This window comes from Balaenoptera acutorostrata, chromosome 15 (genome assembly GCF_949987535.1).
Source record: "Balaenoptera acutorostrata chromosome 15, mBalAcu1.1, whole genome shotgun sequence".
NCBI classification, from domain to species: Eukaryota; Metazoa; Chordata; class Mammalia; order Artiodactyla; family Balaenopteridae; genus Balaenoptera; species Balaenoptera acutorostrata.
In genome coordinates, this window is record NC_080078.1 from 5,384,894 (window position 1) to 5,401,229 (window position 16,336).

A 16,336-nucleotide genomic window follows, 5' to 3' on the forward strand; every position below is an offset into this window, starting at 1 on the left:
CTCCTCCAGGAGCCCCGGGTCCTGATCTCACCTTTTACGGACCACAGAAGTGATGCAGGGCAGCGCTGGCTCACACCTGGCACTGCTCTCAAACCCGTCCTCCCTCTCTTTGCATCCAGGTGGCGTGGCCCCTCGATGGGGGCTCTGTCCCCAGCCAGCTCCCCACCACCCTTCAGTGTGGCTCAGAGAAAACAACTACGGGTTGACCTAAGCCCAGACCAAGCAGGACCTGAAGGTAAGCCTGATAAAAGCCTGCTGTGACCGCTCCAAAGCCAATCAGAGAATTTTGGTCAATTTGTGTTAAGAGTACTGAACAGTCACGAAGTACGCTCTACAGCCACAGCCCAAGTGTTGGGTCACCTGCACCCAGGCCCATCTATGTCACTGTCACTGCTGCTGTCAGCAGTGGGTTTTATTCCTTTGCTTAGTTCACAAGCTCCCTGAGAAAAGAATCTCCTCTCTTCTCTGAACATCTACCCACCCACACAGCTACCCCCACCCACCCATCCAAACAGCCATCCATCCACCCACCCACCTCTCCACTCATCAATATGCTTATCCACCAACCCACCTGCTCATCCATCCGACCAACCATCCATCCATCCATCCATCCCCCTATGCATTCATCCACATAACCATCCATGCATTTATCCATCCACCCACCCATACGCACACACACGCACACGCGTGCGCGTGCACACACACACACGTACACACACACACACACACGCACATCTATACCCCTATCCATCCCCCTGTGCATTCATCCACATAACCATCCATGCATTTATCCATCCACCCACCCATACGCACACACACGCACACGCGTGCGCGTGCACACACACACACATACACACACACACACACGCACATCTATACCCCTATCCATCCCCCTGTGCATTCATCCACATAACCATCCATGCATTTATCCATCCACCCACCCATACGCACACACACGTGTGCGTGTGCACACACACACACATACACACACACACACGCACATCTATACCCCTATCCATCCCCCTGTGCATTCATCCACATAACCATCCATGCATTTATCCATCCACCCACCCATACACACACACACACGCGCACACGCACATCTATACCCCTATCCATCCATCCATCCCCCTGTGCATTCATCCACATAACCATCCATGCATTTATCCATCCACCCACCCATACGCACACACACACACACGCGTGCGCGTGCACACACACACACATACACACACACACACGCACATCTATACCCCTATCCATCCCCCTGTGCATTCATCCACATAACCATCCATGCATTTATCCATCCACCCACCCATACGCACACACACACACGTGTGCGCGTGCACACACACACACGTACACACACACACACGCACATCTATACCCCTATCCATCCCCCTGTGCATTCATCCACATAACCATCCATGCATTTATCCATCCACCCACCATACACACACACACACACGCGCACATGCACATCTATACCCCTATCCATCCATCCATCCCCCTGTGCATTCATCCACATAACCATCCATGCATTTATCCATATGCACACACACGCGCGTGTGCGCGCACACACACGTGCACACACGCACGCACACACACACGTGCACACACACGCACATCTATACCCCTATCCATCCCCCTATGCATTCATCCACATAACCATCCGTGCATTTATCCATCCACCCACCCATACGCACACACACGCATGCACGCGCACACAGACACACGTGCACACACGCGCACACGCACACGCACATCTATACCCCTATCCATCCATCTATCCATCCCCCTATGCATTCATCCACATAACCATCCATGCATTTATCCATCCACCCACCCATACGCACACACACACACGCACACACACGTGCACACACGCACACACACGCACATCTATACCCCTATCCATCCATCCATCCCCCTATGCATTCATCCACATAACCATCCATGCATTTATCCATCCACCCACCCATACACACACACACGCGCGCACACACACGTGCACACACACGCACACACACACGCACGCACACACACATGCGCACACACACGCACACGCACATCTATACCCCTATCCATCCATCCACCCACCTCTCCACTCATCAATATGCTTATCCACCAACCCACCTGCTCATCCATCCGACCAACCATCCATCAATCCATCTATCCCCCGGTGCATTCATCCACATAACCATCCATGCATTTATCCGTCCACCCACCCATACGCACACACACACGTGCACACACACACACACACACGCACATCTATACCCCTATCCATCCCCCTATGCATTCATCCACATAACCATCCATGCATTTATCCATCCACCCACCCATACGCACACACACACACGTGCACACACATGCACACACGCACACGCACATCTATACCCCTATCCATCCATCTACTTATTCATCCATCCTCCTACCCACCCCCCCATCCACAATACTACTGGAGACCACCATTTGGGAGGCACCACAAGGCAGCGGGCAGGGAGCTGAGATTCTATCTCAGGAGCCAATATTGATGCTCTCTGAGCCCAGTGTGGACATGGTCAGTGCTCCCGGGGCTCAGAGGAGGGACAGGCCAGGACCAGCCATGTGGTGGGAGGTCAGAGGCTTCTGGGAGGAACAGGACCCCGTGGGTCCCCAGGACAGCAGGATTCACAGAAGGGGGACTCTGTGGGGACCCCGGTAACAGGCTGACTGCTCAGGGCAGCCCCAGCTGCGGGGACAGGAGGCGAGGAGGAGGTCCCGGGGAGAGCCCTCCTCCCGCCTCCACCTCTGGGAGGACAGTGGACGACAGCTTCTCTCCTGCCCGCTCCCTGCGGCCAACCTCCTTCAGCCGCCTCCCATGCCAGGCCAGGGGGGCACAGGCCTCACCTTCCCCTGCAGAGACACGGCCCACACGGACAGGTGGCCCACGGGCTCATCTGTGATCTCCCAACCCCCCAGAGAGAGGTCGCTGAAGGGGTCAGGCAACTGCTGGGGGTCATCCTCCGACGGGATCTGAAACGAGGAGGCGTGAGGCAGTAGCAGTCAGTGCCTGTGGGCACCTGGGCCAGGAGGTGGCCCTGCTCCCCGCCTGGTGGACACCTGGACGTGCACACTCCCACCCCCGGCTTCCCCTCCGGCCCTCAGCACGCCGCCTTCCGTCCTCCAGCTCGGCCCCAACTGACTTCGCAGGGCCGGCAGCATCAGGACGGAGGGTTCCCGGCCCTGGGCCCCCTCTGCCATGTCGTCCCCCTGTTGGCTGCCAGGCCTGGGCTGCTGTCCCCAAGGAGTCACTCCTGCCCCCGCTCTGCCGTGGCCTGACCGCTGTGGCTCGCCCCCCGCCCCCGATCACAGAACATGGCCCTGCAGTGGCCGTCACCTTGCTCCCAGGCTGCTCCCAGCCCCAGGGCCAGGCAGGCTGGGCTGGCAGCCCCACCTCGCGGCATGGACCCTGCAGAGGGGTCAGGCAAGGGCCTGAGGCCTTCCTCTCGTTCGAGGCCACCTAGGACCCCAATCCAGGCCTTGCGTCCCTAAGTTGGTTTTTGTGGGTCACTGGAAAAATACAAGAGCCGGAGCGGCTCCCACGCGGGGTGGGGGGCAGGGGAGGAAGACGTGCACAGACTGAGCCTGAGTCTGGGACAGGGCAGCCTGGAGACCAGGTCAAGACAATCCTGTGCTGTCCTGGGCCACGGTCTGGGCCGGCTCCCCGAGCGGCCATCTCCCAAACGAAGGGCCGCCCAGGGCCACAGCCTTCCGAACAGGAGAGCAGGAAAGGCCAGGCCCCGGGGCGGGCATGGCATCCCCTGAGCAGGGCAGGGAGGGTGGGGCTGAGGGCCGCGTGACCCTCCCCACTACAGGACTGCGCTCTGGGCCCCGCCTCCTGCCCCCGGCCACACGCAGGCCCCCGGACCTTGGCCCAGGTGTCCCGGGACTTGTATCTCCTGTACCGGGTCCACCGCCGGCGCCGCACACAGGAATTCCACTTCTTGTCCCTCGTGTACGTGTGGGGGAAGTCAATGGCATATGTCCACCCCTGCAATACCGAGATGGGGGGAGGGTCCGTAAGGCTCTGGAGGAAGGAGGTGAAGGAGCTGGGGAAGGGGGAGCAGGATGGAGGAGGGGCGCGGCCCGAAGCAGCGTCCTCCCCATGGATCCCGTCCGGCAAGCAGGGAGCACGCGGGGCCCAGGCTGAGGTCTGATGCCACGGGGCGCTGGGGAGAGCGCTGGGGGGACGGGCCGAGCCCAAGGTGCTCCCTCCCGCAGGGGGGCCCCGGCGGGACCCGAGTGCACCTACCCCTTTCTCTGTGGGCTCCCCTCCAAAATTCTCGTCCACGTACCAGTCCGACTCCCACTCCCAATGCGGCGAAGGCAGCGCCACCCCATCCAGCGGCCGGTGCTGGAGCCCACTGACGTCGCTCCACGGCCAGCGGTCGCTCGGCAGGAGCGCCTCGCAGAAGCCGCCCACGGGGTTCCAGCGCTGGGGGCCGGAGGCAGAGGCCAGCCTTAGGCCTGGTGGCCAGGGCCTCTCCGAGGCCAGCGGGGACCTCCTCTCGTCTCCGGGGCAGGAAGGGAGCAGAGGGCCTGGCTCTGCGTCGTGAGCCAGCGGCCCAGCCCAGTCCCAAAGGGCAGAGGACCTGCGGCGCCGAGCAGTGGAGGACACGGCCGTCCTGGGCTCCTGGAACCCGGCCGGAGCCCCGTGCCTGCGCGGACCCGGCCAGCTGCCTGGATAGGGACCCACAGGGGCTCTGGCCTCAATGACTCGGATGCTGCACCACTCGGATCTCAGCAGAATGAAGGAGATGAAGGCGGGAACAGGCCGGGAGCCTGGGGTGCGGGGGCTCTTATCTCCCGGCAAAGCAACCAACCCAGCAACCCCGCCGCTCGGGACCCCACCTGATTCTCATAGGCCTCCTCCCGGCAGCGGATGGGGACGTCGCTGGCGCCCACGCGCACGTACACCTGGTTGTCGCAGGCGATGCCCCAGCAGCACGGCGCGGCCGCACTGACTCGCTTGAACTCCAGCTGGGCGTCCCTGCACAGCTCCCATTGCTGCCCGGCCGTGGACAGCGTGAACACCCTGCCGAAGAGATCCACCGCCCACAGCTCCGAGCTGGGCATGGCCGCGGCGCTGCGGGAAGACAGCGGCGGGAGGGCGAGGGTCAGCACCCACAGCCGCTCCCGGCCCGGGGCCAGCCGGGCCAGGCAGGCAGCCCGGGCCATGACCGTCTCCTGCCACAGGGGGCTGAGCGGCCCCCCGCAAAGCAGAGCCAGAGCCCAGCTTCAGTCCAGGGCCCTTTTCTGTTCTCTGCCTTTCGCCCTTCTCGTGATGGGGATTTTTTTTCTAACACACAAAAAAGTCCAGAGGACAAAACGTGTAACATCCGAATACCTACTGCCCCCAATTTAATGAATGTTATTATTATTGGGTCATAGTTCATTCAGATCTTTCTTGTCTAAAGAAGAAGTGAAAAGTTGTAGATTTAATGAATCCCAAACCTACACGCATCCTGCCCCACAGTGGACAGGGACCCCCTCGTGCTGGTCCCCCTGTGACCGTCCTCTGTGCGTTCGTGAGGCGTCCCCACGGGCCCAGCACCTCCCCCCACCCCCAGAGCCCTGCAGGGTCGCGCAGGAGCCCTCTGGCCGTGTGCATGGCAGGGATGGGAGGGTCCTGTCTCTACCCTCCTTGTGTGACCACCTCCCTCTCTCTCCTTCTGCCATTCTCCACTCCTGTTCCTTCTTCTCTCCTCTTCCTTTCTTCTTTGCAGAGTCACGGCTATGCTCTACCACTGACCCTCCCAACCCCAGGGCTGGCAGTGCTGCTGGGACATAACTCCTCGAGGCGTGGCAGGGCCACGTGGCCAGGCCCACGGCAGCAAAACAGAGCAGCTGGACGAGGGCAGTGCAGGGAATCCCAGTGAGCAGCTCTGCCGGACAGGGCGTCTCCCACATCCAAGACCCATCACTGCCCCAGGGTGAGACACGGCTTGTCTGCTTCGCAAACCAGAGCTACGGGGAGACAGAGCCTGGGCGCCTGGAGGCCGGGGCCAGGCTATTCTGCTCCCGAGACCCGCCGGGGCACCAGGGCGCTTCAGAAAGCGTGATGACTGGAATGACAACAGGGACGATGGAACGCGTCTGGAAACAGGAGCATCTGCTACGAGCAATGAGCCTCTTTCGGAAAAAAGTGTGTCTTACAAACACGGAGAAGAAAGAGCGTGGGCGGGGAAGAAAGTGACTGAAGGATAAAGAACAGGAAGCAGGGAAGTGGGCCAGGCGCCGAGCTTTGGGAAACACCCAGAACAGGAAGTGGAGGAAGACGACGGGGGTGGTGGGCAGGGAGCCTGACCGGCAGAGTGGAGGAGCTTGATCCCTCCACCCGGGGCCCCAACGCCCAGGTCAAACACACGGGAAGTCAGGACGCTAGCCTTCTGAAGCCATTTGAAAACCGGCATCTGTATCCGGGTGCCTGAGATGGGACCCCTGGAAGAGCGGTGGCACCCCCAGATGCCTCTCCACTCCTCCCTGGGCAGGCCTGAGGGTCCACTCTCCCCGCTGCGGCATCTACGCCGTGACTAAGAGTGCCCAGGGCCATGCCGGCCCCACACCATCCCGGCCCCACCACTTTCTAGCACGAACAAAAGCCCACTACTGACTAACCTCTCTGTGCCTCGATTTCCTAATCTGTAAAAGGAAGAAAGGAAGACTGACCCAGTTATGTGGTTGTTGTGAGAACTGAATGAGATAACACAGGCACAGAGTTATAATAAAGTGCCCAGTACCCAGCAAGAACTCAATGAGTGTTACTGAAGTCATTTTATTACTTGCCATTTGCTCTCACAAGCTGCCACTTATCTTCTATCTCTTAAAAACAAAAAACTCAAAGCCCTTTCTGGTCAGCCTGAGTCTTCAGCCTCTTCACTTCCTCTGCATCTCCCAATGCTCTGCACAAAGTGGGTGTTTGTTCAAAGTTATGGAAAATCACCGCCACCTACATTCACCACACCACCACTCCCTGAGCTAAGATGGAAATATGGCTCCAAGGAAGCTGAATGTCACCAGTTACTTAAGGTTAAAAGTAAGGTCCTAGGAGGTGGATAGATATGTGATAAAGCAAGTATGGTAAACTGTCAAGAGTAGAATCTAGGTGGTGGGTGTGTGGGTGTTTACTGTATAATTCTTTCAACTTGGCTGTATGTTTGACAATCATCATAAATTGTTGGGGAAAAAAAGTAAGATTTTTACATGGGGGAGGGGAGATGTCGGTTCCCATGGTGACATTTTAATATAAATACAGTCTTCAAAGATATTTCTTGGCTCAGAGGTCACTGTACAAGTAGCCAGTTAAGTCAGGCTCAGTCTGCATGTTGAGCTCAATGAACGGTGATGTTGAACTTGGATACAATTTCCTCCAGAGAAATGACTAAGCAGATAGACATACTTCAGCCTTCTGGGCAACTACCAGAAGACTCTACTGCAGAGAAAAGATGGGGGGGTTATGTTTGCAAATTCCCTTTGGTGTGGAAATCCCGGTATCCGTCACTTCCCACCTAAAGATGACACAAGGTGGACATCCTTGGTCAGCCTCGCCTCCTTTCCATGCCAGCCAGGATGTAGTCCCAAGTTCTCCCAAGCCACTTCCTGGCTGTGAGGTGATGGGGTAACCTGTCCAGGGACATGGGGGTCACTGGATCAGAGGACTCTTGAACGGGAGGTTGGAGCATTAAGTTCCACGATTCTGGGATCTTGGGATCTCTTTGTTTTCTAGGGGTGGAGTGACGGAGGCAACATCTTCCGAGAAAGCAACCTCCGATTCACCAAGAATTTCTGCACAATGAATTCCAGGTGGACCTTCAGTCATTCTGCTCAGTAGGCCTGCTCACCACCCACAGAGTCATCTACCTTTCTGCTCGGGTTAATTAACAGATCCCTTCAGAGATGTAAAGGTACCCAAGGGAAGGTGGGGGTCGAGGGAGCGTGGAGTGCGGTACAGGGAGGGGCACGGTCCCAAGGGAGTGCCTAATGCATTTACTTCCCAGGCCGCCTTAGGACTGCTTCCTGCCCAAGATTTCCTGCGGGTTTTTTTTTTTATTACACCCTGTCACACCCACCCCCTGAACAAACAGAGAAAACTGGCTACTAAAGCAGCTCACTGCCCGCCAGTTGTGGGAGCTGCTGGAAGGCGACATCAGGGTCTAAAGAGGTGGGAGAAACCAGCGGGACATGCACGCTAGTTGAGTCCTTCCATTCCCACAGGGAAGGAGGTGCCCTGAGCCGGCAGCTCTGAAGATAAACCCCCGGCTCCCATCATCTGGGCGGTCAGCCTGGTTTCGTTCCGGTTCCGTGCCCTTGGGCGACAGGTGGGTCCCCTGCCCGGCCACCAGTAGCATCTCAGCGCCGGGCCCTGACCATCTGCCTGAGCTAATCCCACGCCAAGCAGCTTTGCTCTCACCACTGCCCAGAGGAGGGACAGACGGGCTCCTCGCAGCTCGATCCTCTACACCCGCCAATCACTTCCCAAGTCACTCCAGCGCAAAGGCTGGTGGGGGTGTCACGTTCAGGGGTCGGGGTGGGGGTCCGGGGGCGGCGCCCCGCCGGGTGTGCAGGAAAGAGCACTGGCACAGCCCCTTCCCACCTCGCTGCGCGTGGGGCAAACGCTGCTGCTGCTTCCGCCGCCCCAACCTGTCCAGAGGGGCGGGGGCGCCCGTCCCACCTCCTGGCCGCCGCTGCACTCACCTGGGCCGGCGCCCGGCGTGCGGAGTCGCGACGATTGCGCCTCTGAGGCCGGGCGAGCGAGCCGGCGCTCCCCCGGGGCCGGCGAGCCTGTGAGCAGGAAGCGGCAGCCAGGCCCGCGCCCATTGGCCGGCCTCGCAATAACGCAAACGCCGGAGGCGCGCGATTGGCTGCGGCACGCTGCGTCACCAGCCGGCCTTGGGGTCTCGGCGGGGTCGCGCGCCCGCCCACTTCCGGGGTCTCGAAGAAGTTGAGCTTCGGGCTGCGGTGGTGGGGCGAGCTGCCCGCGCTGCCGGGACCGAGGCGGGCCTGCAGACCGCCCGCCGCCCCCCCCAGGACCTGGCTGGTCGCCCCCTAAGACCGCCCGCCACCCCCAGGTCCATCCGCCGGAGCAGGCGGTGTGTTCTCTGGGCCGCAGGCGAGGAGAGGGGCCGGGTCGGGAGGTGCCTGGGTGCGCGGCTCTGCAGGGACCGGAGGAGGGGGGAGGGGAGCCGGCTTCTGGGCGCTTGGTCTCGGGCATCGAAACAGGTGTCTAGGTGGTTTCCATCTAACTGAAATGTCTGAGTACACATAAAGTTTTAACTTTCTTGGGAGAAATCGTGACTATGGCATGGTGTGGTAGCAATAACAGGTCACCGTTTTGTTCAGGCTCTTGTGTTGCCAATGACAGAAGACCTAATTCGAGGTAGCTTATATAGTAATACTGCCATGTGAGCGCCGGCTAGGTGCCAGGCTCTGGTGTAAGTGCTGTACGTGGACCTTGGGATGGAGAAAGAAAAATAAAACCAAAAAAAAAAAGGAGATGCGACTGATGAAAGGCCAGGCACAGCCAGACAGAAAGGTTGAAGCAGTGTCACTTGGACCTAGAGTCCCTCCCTTCCTTTCTGGTTCTTGCTCCTTCCTGAGGACGCACTGGGGAAGCCCTCCATGGGTTGACTCCAGAGGGAGAAAAGGCAGAAGCCTCTGATTCACCCTGGATGGCGTTATGGAGTCTTGTTTGTAACGAGGGAATGGCATTTGTGGACTGGCTTAGTCTGGAGATGTGGGTTGTTATGGATGATATGTTTGTGTCCCCCCCAGAATTCATACCTTGAAACCCTAATCGTCAGTGGGATGGTGTTTGGAGACAGGGCCTTTGGGAGGTAATTAGGTCATAAGGGTGGAGCCCTGATGAAGGGACTAGTGCCTTCATAAGAAGAGACACAAAAGACCTCACACCTCTTCCCCTTGTGAGGATACAGTAAGAGGGTTGCTGTCTTCAAGCCAGGAATCAGGCTGTCCCCAGATGCCATCTCTCCTGGTGCCTTGATCTTGGACTTCCAGCTTCCAGAATTGTGAGAAATATTTGTTGTTTAAGCCCCCAGTCTGTGCTATTTTTGTTGTAGCAGCCTGAGCTAAGACCCATAGCATAAGGGCTCAGCCAGACAGAGGGGGTGGTTCCTCAGAGGAAAATTAGGGTACTATTAGCGGGAGCGGGAGTGGCCGCTAGTCTGCAGAAACATTAGTCTCAAAGTAGAGACCACTGGATTCTGTTCTGTGTGTGATACTTTGTAGCCATTTCTTCTCTCTGGCCTTGGTTTCTACTTTAGAAGAAGCGTGAATTCGGAGCTCTCCAAGGTCCTTGCAGTGCTCATGGGCTGTGACAGAGTTCAGTGCCAGTTTTCCTGGATTCAGGGTCTGACCCAGTGGACCCTCTGCGGACCCATGTTCCTCCCCATCGGCCACCCCCACCCCCCAGTCCTTCCAGCCTTCGCAGAGCTGACCCTTCAGTTATTGTCAGGAGGTCTGCATTTCTCTGCCCTCACCACAACTGATTATCCTCATTCCTATTTCTGCTTTTTTATCTTAACTTTCATTTCCTGTTTCTTTTTTTAAAAAATTTATTTATTTTTGGCTGCATTGGGTCTTCACTGCTGCACACGGGCTTTCTCTAATTGCAGCGAGTGGGGGCTACTCTTCGTTGCGGTGCGTGGGCTTCTCATGGCGGTGGCTTCTCTTGTTGCGGAGCACGGGCTCTAGGCTCTTGGGCTTCAGTAGTTGTGGCACGCGGGCTCAGTAGTTGTGGCTTGCGGGCTCTAGAGCGCAGGCTCAGTAGTTGTGGCGCACGGGCTTAGTTGCTCCGTGGCATGTGGGATCTTCCCGGACCAGGGCTCGAACCCGTGTCGCCTGCATTGGCAGGCGGATTCTTAACCACTGCGCCACCAGGGAAGTCCCCATTTCCTGTTTCTTCTCCATCCTAACCCTGCCACTTCTCTCCTGGGCCAGACACGGTGGGTTCAGGTTCCAGGCCCATCACTTAACTATGTGAGTCACTCACTCTCGGAGCCTGTGTCCTCCTCGTCAGCAAAGTGGGAATTGCACCACCACCTGCCTCTTTGGGTTGGAGGGAGGATGAAGTGAGAAAGTGCGTGTGGAGCATTTACGGCGGTGCTTGGCGCCCACAGGGCACTCACATATTCCTAGTATTATTCTTATCATCTCTGTGTAGCTGGGTTGGTGCTCTTGCCATTTGCATCACTGCTTAGTGGAAGTTCCAGAAACACTTGAGAAACAACCCTGGATCCAGCACCCTCCCAAATGATTGATGGAGAGATGCTTTCAAGGTGACGCACGTTACCGTGTATATTCTGGTATTTGGGACAGGGAGGGATGGCTGGACTGATGCCAGGATGGGCTGGCTAGACCTTGCCAGTGGTTGCCCATCAGCCACAGGCAAGAGCTCAGGCTCTTCCCAACAGCTTCCCACCCTGGCTCCACGTTTTGTGGTAGCCTCGTCTCCCGTGAACCTGTAAGCTTGAGGCTTGGCAGAGTTCCCTATGTGGGCCCTCCCCACTCCGTCAGACCCCTAGGCTTCCCCCACGCAGCTCCCACTGTCACAACGTCCCACCCACCTTCCTTCTTCCACTGTCCATTCTCATTCAGGCTCAAGTCTCAAATCAAAGGTCAAGTCTTACTGAACCCGAGGGAAAGCAGATCTGCGTTATTACGCCCTCATACTTTGTACTTTCTCCATTCTAGCCCCTCACATGTTGTACTGTAATTGTTTGTCTTCCCATCTGTCTCCCTGACCACACTGTGAGATCTCCAAGGGAGTGCCTTTCTTACTGACATTGGAATTTCCAGAGCTTTATCATTGCCTAACACACAATAGGTACTCAATTTTTATTAAAGGAATGAATATCCCTCCCTCAGTCCCCCAGATAATGGGTAAGTCATGCACTAAAAAATGTTGGAAGAGCCTGAACAAAAGGGGTATAGATTAGCAGAACCGGCCCTCACACATCTCAGCCCCCTGCGTCTCCCCCCACCTCCACCAGCACTGTGCGTGGCTCTCTTCACCCTCTCATGACTCAGTAGGCTCTCCGCCATGTGCCAGATGGAGGTGGCCAGGTTGTTCCTAAACTCTCTGATGGCATATCTCTTTGTTAATCACTGTTTGAAGTTTCCTTTCTCTGTGGAAACTATTATTCACTCGGAGTAACCTCTTACTCACAAGTGGTACACAGTGTTTTCACTTTAATTCTGCTTACAGTCATTCCTCCCGTGTAAAGCCAATCAGTCAGATGTCTGCCGTGAGCCTGGTACTCCTAGGGCGGGACCCTGGGCAGACTGCCTTCTCCAGGTCCCTTCTCACCACTCAGCCGGCGGTGCCCAGCTCCCGGGGTGGCCCACACCGCACAGGTCCTTCCTTTACACTCTGCTAACGAAATTAATTTCAACACTTTCGTTTTTCCTTTGATACTTACGGTGCTAGGTGAAGCAGCTAAAAATGTGCTGTTTCCCCCATCTCTGGCAAAGGGAAACTTGCAGAAACGGTCTGTAGAAAAATGCAACTCAAAGTTCATGTGCACGTCCAGATTCACATATCCAAGTACAGGCGACGATGCCTTGAAGTGAAGACGTGATGTTTTTGTGTCTAAGAGAAAACGTACAAAACCTCTAAAAGCAAACAAACAAGAGTGAGCGAAACCTGGAAGCCAGTGAGAGTCGCTGCCCCAGCCGCCTGACCCTCGCCCAGTTATGCAAAGTCATGTAAACACAGCCAAGTCAAGCGTTCATTTGACAAACATTTTAGGAGTGCTTACTATGTGTTAGGCTCCATGCAAGCGCCGTTGGGAGTTCAGATTGGTCAAGAGACCTTTTCACCTGGAGCTGAAAAGGTCCAAGAGGGGAGAGAGAAATATGTTAGAAGGCAGGAAAGACTGTAACCCGTAAGGGTTTTTTTGAGTTGTGTGTATAAAGGCAATTAATTAGGGGTTAAGGAGGAGAAACTGATAAGGTCAGGGGTGAAGTACGAGGGTCAGGAGTAGACCAAGAGAAGACCCAGGGTAATTTACTTAGCATAAGCTATGCTCCAGGAAGCAAAATAAAGCTTGCACTCATACCTTCAATCCCTAGTGTTTATATACCTGTAGGTATGTGGGTCTCTGTATTTATCTATTATCTGCCAGAAGCTTCTTAGGCAGGACCCACCTTCTGCTTGCTTTATGTGTTACCCTGCACTATGCCACATGACGGCTACTGGTCGACAGCAGTTTGAGGAGCTTCTAATGGCACTAAACTCGCACAGAATGTTCAAAAGCAGACCACCAGGGACTTCCCTGGTGGCGCAGTGGATAAGAATCCGCCTGCCGGGCTTCCCTGGTGGCGCAGTGGTTGAGAGTCTGCCTGCCGATGCAGGGGACACGGGTTCGAGCCCTGGTCTGGGAAGATCCCACATGCCGCGGAGCAACTGGGCCCGTGAGCCACAATTACTGAGCCTGCGCGTCTGGAGCCTGTGCTCTGCAACAAGAGAGGCCGCGATAGTGAGAGGCCCATGCACCGCGATGAAGAGTGGCCCCCGTTTGCCACAACTGGAGAAAGCCCTTGCACAGAAACGAAGACCCAACACAGCCATAAAATAAATAAATAAATAAATAATTAAAAAAAAAAAAAATCCGCCTGCCAATGCAGGCGACACGGGTTCGAGCCCTGGTCCGGGAAGATCCCACATGCCGCGGAACAGCTGAGCCCATGTGCCACAAGTACTGAGCCTGCGCTCTAGAGCCCGTGAGCCACAACTACTGAGCCCACATGCCACAACTACTGAAGCCCGTGCGCCTAGAGCCCGTGCTCCGCAACAAGAGAAGCCTGTGCACTGCAATGAAGAGTAGCCCCCGCTCGTCGCAACTAGAGAAAGCCTGCATGCAGCAACAAAGACCCAACGCAGCCAAAAATAAATAAATTTATAAAAAAAAAAACAGTCGTCCCGTAGACCCATTCAGTGGCAGGGCTGAGACTGATGCCCGGGGCTATGTACAGGAACTTTACTGTCCCTTCCATCTTGCTTTGGCCCCGGGGGGTGGGATGGGTGGTGAACACTGGTCACCAGTGGCAGTGTTCTCACCCCCTTGCATGGTTGCTGGTCTCAGATCCCACATGAACAGAGAGCTCACCCTGCCTGGACTGGAGACCCCTGGCAGGAAGCTCCTGAGGTCCCTTCACAAGAATAAGTCCCAGCAGCAGCTCTTCAGTTACTTGCAAGCCTATAAATGTGCAGGTGCAGAGAGAAAAACTCCAGGCTCCTGCTCTAAAGAGCTTGCTGCCTACCCTCCTAAAACACCAGCTGTATCTTACTGCTACCTTGAATGCCTTGCATACAAAATTCCTGAATTCCTCTTTCTGGTCCCCCATTGTGTTTCCAAGTATATATTTTAGGGGTTAAGTACTCTGTGTGAAATCGCTTTTCCAATTTATATTTTACAGTTATGGTCACGCCTCTTTCCCCCCAAGTAATAAAGCTCATCTATTAAAGGAAGGTTTAGAAATGCAAATTTCGGGGTTGTTTGACAAGCTACTTCACTGCCTGGTGTGGTTCTTTGGGCATCATGGTAAGTACTTGACAGATACTAGTGAACGGTGAGAGGTGGGGCAGGTTGTGGAGAGAGAGGATGAATCTGATTTAGGTATTGAGAGGCTTCCATAGGTTACCTAAGATAAATGTCTTCTGATCCGAAGAAAGGCAAATTAAGGAAAGCTTCATAAAGGAAATTCCTCCAGGAAGTGAAAAGGACCAGCAAGGGGTCGGGAGCAGCAGGAGATCACCAACCAGGGCCTCTGACCACCAAGAAAGCAGGCGAGCTTGCCCTGAAACCACACAAGGAAGCCACTTCCATCCCAGGTAGAAAGGAGTCAGTTGGATAACTGTGTATGTGGGCCAGGGGTCTATGAGAGCCCAGACCCTCGTCCGCACTTGACCAAGGACGACCCTCGGGCCCAGGGTGGGAGGTCACATGGTGGGTCCAGAGGCAGCTGGGGTTCACCCTTCAGAGCCTGGCTCCTGACCCCTTCACTGCTGCCTCTCTGAGCAGTTTTCTGATTTCTCTGATGGGGCGACAGTTTAGCAGAGGCTGGAATACAGTAAAGGAACGAGGATGTGGCTCTCTCGGGGGAGAGGGAAGTGGACAGAGGGAACGTCAAGTGCAAAGGTCCGGGACCAGCAGGGAGGCCAGGTGGCTGGAGACCCGGCGCAGGACACCTTGAGGGAGACGGCCCCTGGGTCTACGGCAAAGCCACAAGCTCATAGTGAAACTCCAAAGGGAACCATTACTATGATGTGTACACAAAGGGAGTTGTAACTGCAGAAGATGGGGGAGTAATAGACTGTGTTTAGGTTTCACTGATTTCATTGAGTAGGTGTGGCAGACAGACCCTAGAGTGGCCCCCGAGATCTCTGCCCGCCATATAACCCCCTCCCTTGAATGGGGGCTGACCCGTGACATCCTTCTAGCTGGCAGAACACTGTAAAGAGAAAGGGATTTTGCAGGTGTAATTAAGGTGCCCAATCAGCTGATTCTGAGTTAATTGAAATGAAGATTATCCTGGTCGAGCTTGGCTTAATTAGGGAAAAGCCCTTTGAAGAGAGACTTGGCTCTTTGAGGCTAGGAAATCTCTCTCCTGCTGGCCTTGCAGAGGCAAACAGCCGGGCTGTGAACAGCCTCCGGGGACCGGGGGCAGCCTCTAGATCCCAGGGCAGCCAACAGCCAGCAAGAAGCCAGGACCCTCAGTCATCAGCTGTGAGGAAATGAATCCCGTAAACACCTTGCATGGGCCTGGCAGCGGATTCTCCTCACTGAGACCTCCAGGTAAGAATGCAGCCCGGTCAACCCCTTGATAGCAGCCTTGTGAGACCCTGAGCAGAAGACCAGCTAAGCTGAGCCCAGACTTCTGACCCACGGAAACTGTGAGATAATTAATGGGCATTGTTTTCAGCTGCTAAACCTGTGGTCCTCTCTTGTGTAGCACAGAAAACTAATACAGCGGGCGACTGCTAATGTATAGGTATGCTGTCCACCCCACGCCCCGCCCCGTCCCGATTATAAAGTGGTGCTGTGTACTTGTTTCTGTCTGTGTAAGTAGAAACCGGTAAAGGCATGGACCAAGGGACAAAGCTAGTGGCTCCCAAAAAGCAGGAAGTGTCCACACTGGTGGTCACTCATGAGAACCAGGAGGGGTCTGCCCCAGCACTCACACACAGAAGCCAGGTAACGAGCAGGCCCAGCAGGGTGTTCCCAGATCCTGCGCTCCCCAGGTGTCCTAAAGAGAAACCTTAACCACGAAG

The 16,336-nt window shown here is 55.9% G+C and overlaps 1 protein-coding gene and 1 long non-coding RNA gene across 6 annotated transcripts in view; one reads left to right on the forward strand and one right to left on the reverse strand.

Moving 5' to 3' along the window:
* Positions 1-8,823, reverse strand: part of TECPR1 (tectonin beta-propeller repeat containing 1) — a 30,394-nt gene extending 21,571 nt beyond the window's left edge. For 3 of the 5 annotated variants that reach the window (XM_057529600.1, XM_057529598.1, XM_057529601.1), the window contains exons 1-5: positions 7,554-7,664; positions 4,897-5,131; positions 4,298-4,480; positions 3,914-4,036; positions 2,893-3,018 (exon numbers count right to left, since the gene is read on the reverse strand). In XM_057529600.1, the coding sequence (XP_057385583.1) occupies positions 2,893-3,018; positions 3,914-4,036; positions 4,298-4,480; positions 4,897-5,121 (657 nt within the window). In that variant the 5' untranslated portion in view covers positions 5,122-5,131; positions 7,554-7,664. Of the gene's footprint in view, positions 1-2,892; positions 3,019-3,913; positions 4,037-4,297; positions 4,481-4,896; positions 5,132-7,553; positions 7,665-8,739 lie in introns of those variants that run through there. The other 2 variants (XM_057529599.1, XM_057529602.1) reach the window with 1 other exon arrangement.
* Positions 8,824-8,984: 161 nt separating this feature from the next.
* On the forward strand, positions 8,985-16,027 carry LOC130704831 (uncharacterized). The gene is made up of 3 exons (XR_009005323.1): positions 8,985-9,134; positions 14,482-14,606; positions 15,688-16,027. It is a non-coding gene; the product is annotated as an uncharacterized LOC130704831 (long non-coding RNA).
* Positions 16,028-16,336: the final 309 nt, after the last annotated feature.